Raw genomic sequence first — 1035 nt, forward strand, 5'->3', positions numbered from 1 at the left:
GGCGGTGCTGGCAGTGGTGCCAGTCATTGGGGCAGGAGGGAGGGAGGGAAGGGCTGCTGGGGGCTGTACTGAGCACTGCTGGCATTGGTGACATCCCTTGGGGCAGGAGGGAGGGAGGGAAGGGCTGCTGGGGGCTGTGCTGGGCACTGCTGGCATCACTGACGTCCCTCTGTCCCCACAGGGCACCAGCGACTTCTGTGTGGCCCCGGACAAGTTCATCCTGAACCAGACAGATGATGAGATCAGTGCAGGTCAGGGCTGGCTGTGAGGTGGAGGCAGGACCCCAAAACCCACCTGGGGGACTGCCACTGTGCCCCCACTGCTCCCTGTGCCCCGGGATGCTCCTGCTGATGTTCCCGTTCTCTCTGCAGAGATGGTTCATTATTACCTGTACTGTGACCAGAGCCTGAGCAGCCCCTTCCAGCAGGTACAGGGGGGCTGGGCACCCTCTTTGGTGCTGCCTGGGGCTGGGGGGATCCGTGACTGTGCCCCACTCCCCCCCGCAGGCTCTCACCATGTTCCAGCGCTCGCTGACCACCATGCAGATCCAGATCCAGGGGCTCATCCAGTATGCGCTGCCCCTCTTCCCCACAGCTGAGGTACAGGAGCGGGGAGCAGGGATCCCCATCCCTCCTTCTTCTCCCCAGAGCTGCCTGACCCCCCTTTTCCCACAGAAATACCTGCTGGGGGTGCAGCAGCTCCTCAACTCCTCGGAGACCAGCCTGCACCAGCTGACAGCCCTGCTGGACTGCCGGGGGCTGCACAAGGTGAGGGGGGGCTGCCTGGGGAGCGTGGCTGGGCTCCCCCTGCGGTGCCACCAGCGCTGCCCTGCCCGTGTCCCACCAGGATTACCTGGATGGCCTCATTGGCATCTGCTACGACGGCGTGGAGGGGCTGCTCTACCTGGGGCTCTTCTCCCTGCTGGCGGCCGCCGCCTTCTCCACGGTGATCTGCGCGGCGCCGCGCGCCTGGCAGCAGCTGGCGGGGCGGTGCGTGTGCCCCCTGCCCTCCCCCCGGGCACAGAGACCCCCCCCT

At 66.5% G+C, this 1035-nt stretch overlaps 1 protein-coding gene across 1 annotated transcript in view; it reads left to right on the forward strand.

The window, feature by feature from the left end:
• TTYH2 (tweety family member 2) overlaps window positions 1-1035 on the forward strand; it is a gene marked incomplete at its 5' end in the record, with an annotated part of 6110 nt that overhangs the window by 3140 nt on the left and 1935 nt on the right. The window contains 5 exons of the mRNA XM_031064868.1: window positions 118-251; window positions 372-427; window positions 507-599; window positions 675-767; window positions 847-1035. Coding sequence (XP_030920728.1) covers window positions 118-251; window positions 372-427; window positions 507-599; window positions 675-767; window positions 847-1035 — 565 coding nt within the window. The remainder of the gene's footprint in view (window positions 1-117; window positions 252-371; window positions 428-506; window positions 600-674; window positions 768-846) is intronic.

Source organism: Geospiza fortis, unplaced genomic scaffold (genome assembly GCF_000277835.1).
Source record: "Geospiza fortis unplaced genomic scaffold, GeoFor_1.0 scaffold135, whole genome shotgun sequence".
In the NCBI taxonomy this organism is placed as follows: domain Eukaryota; kingdom Metazoa; phylum Chordata; class Aves; order Passeriformes; family Thraupidae; genus Geospiza; species Geospiza fortis.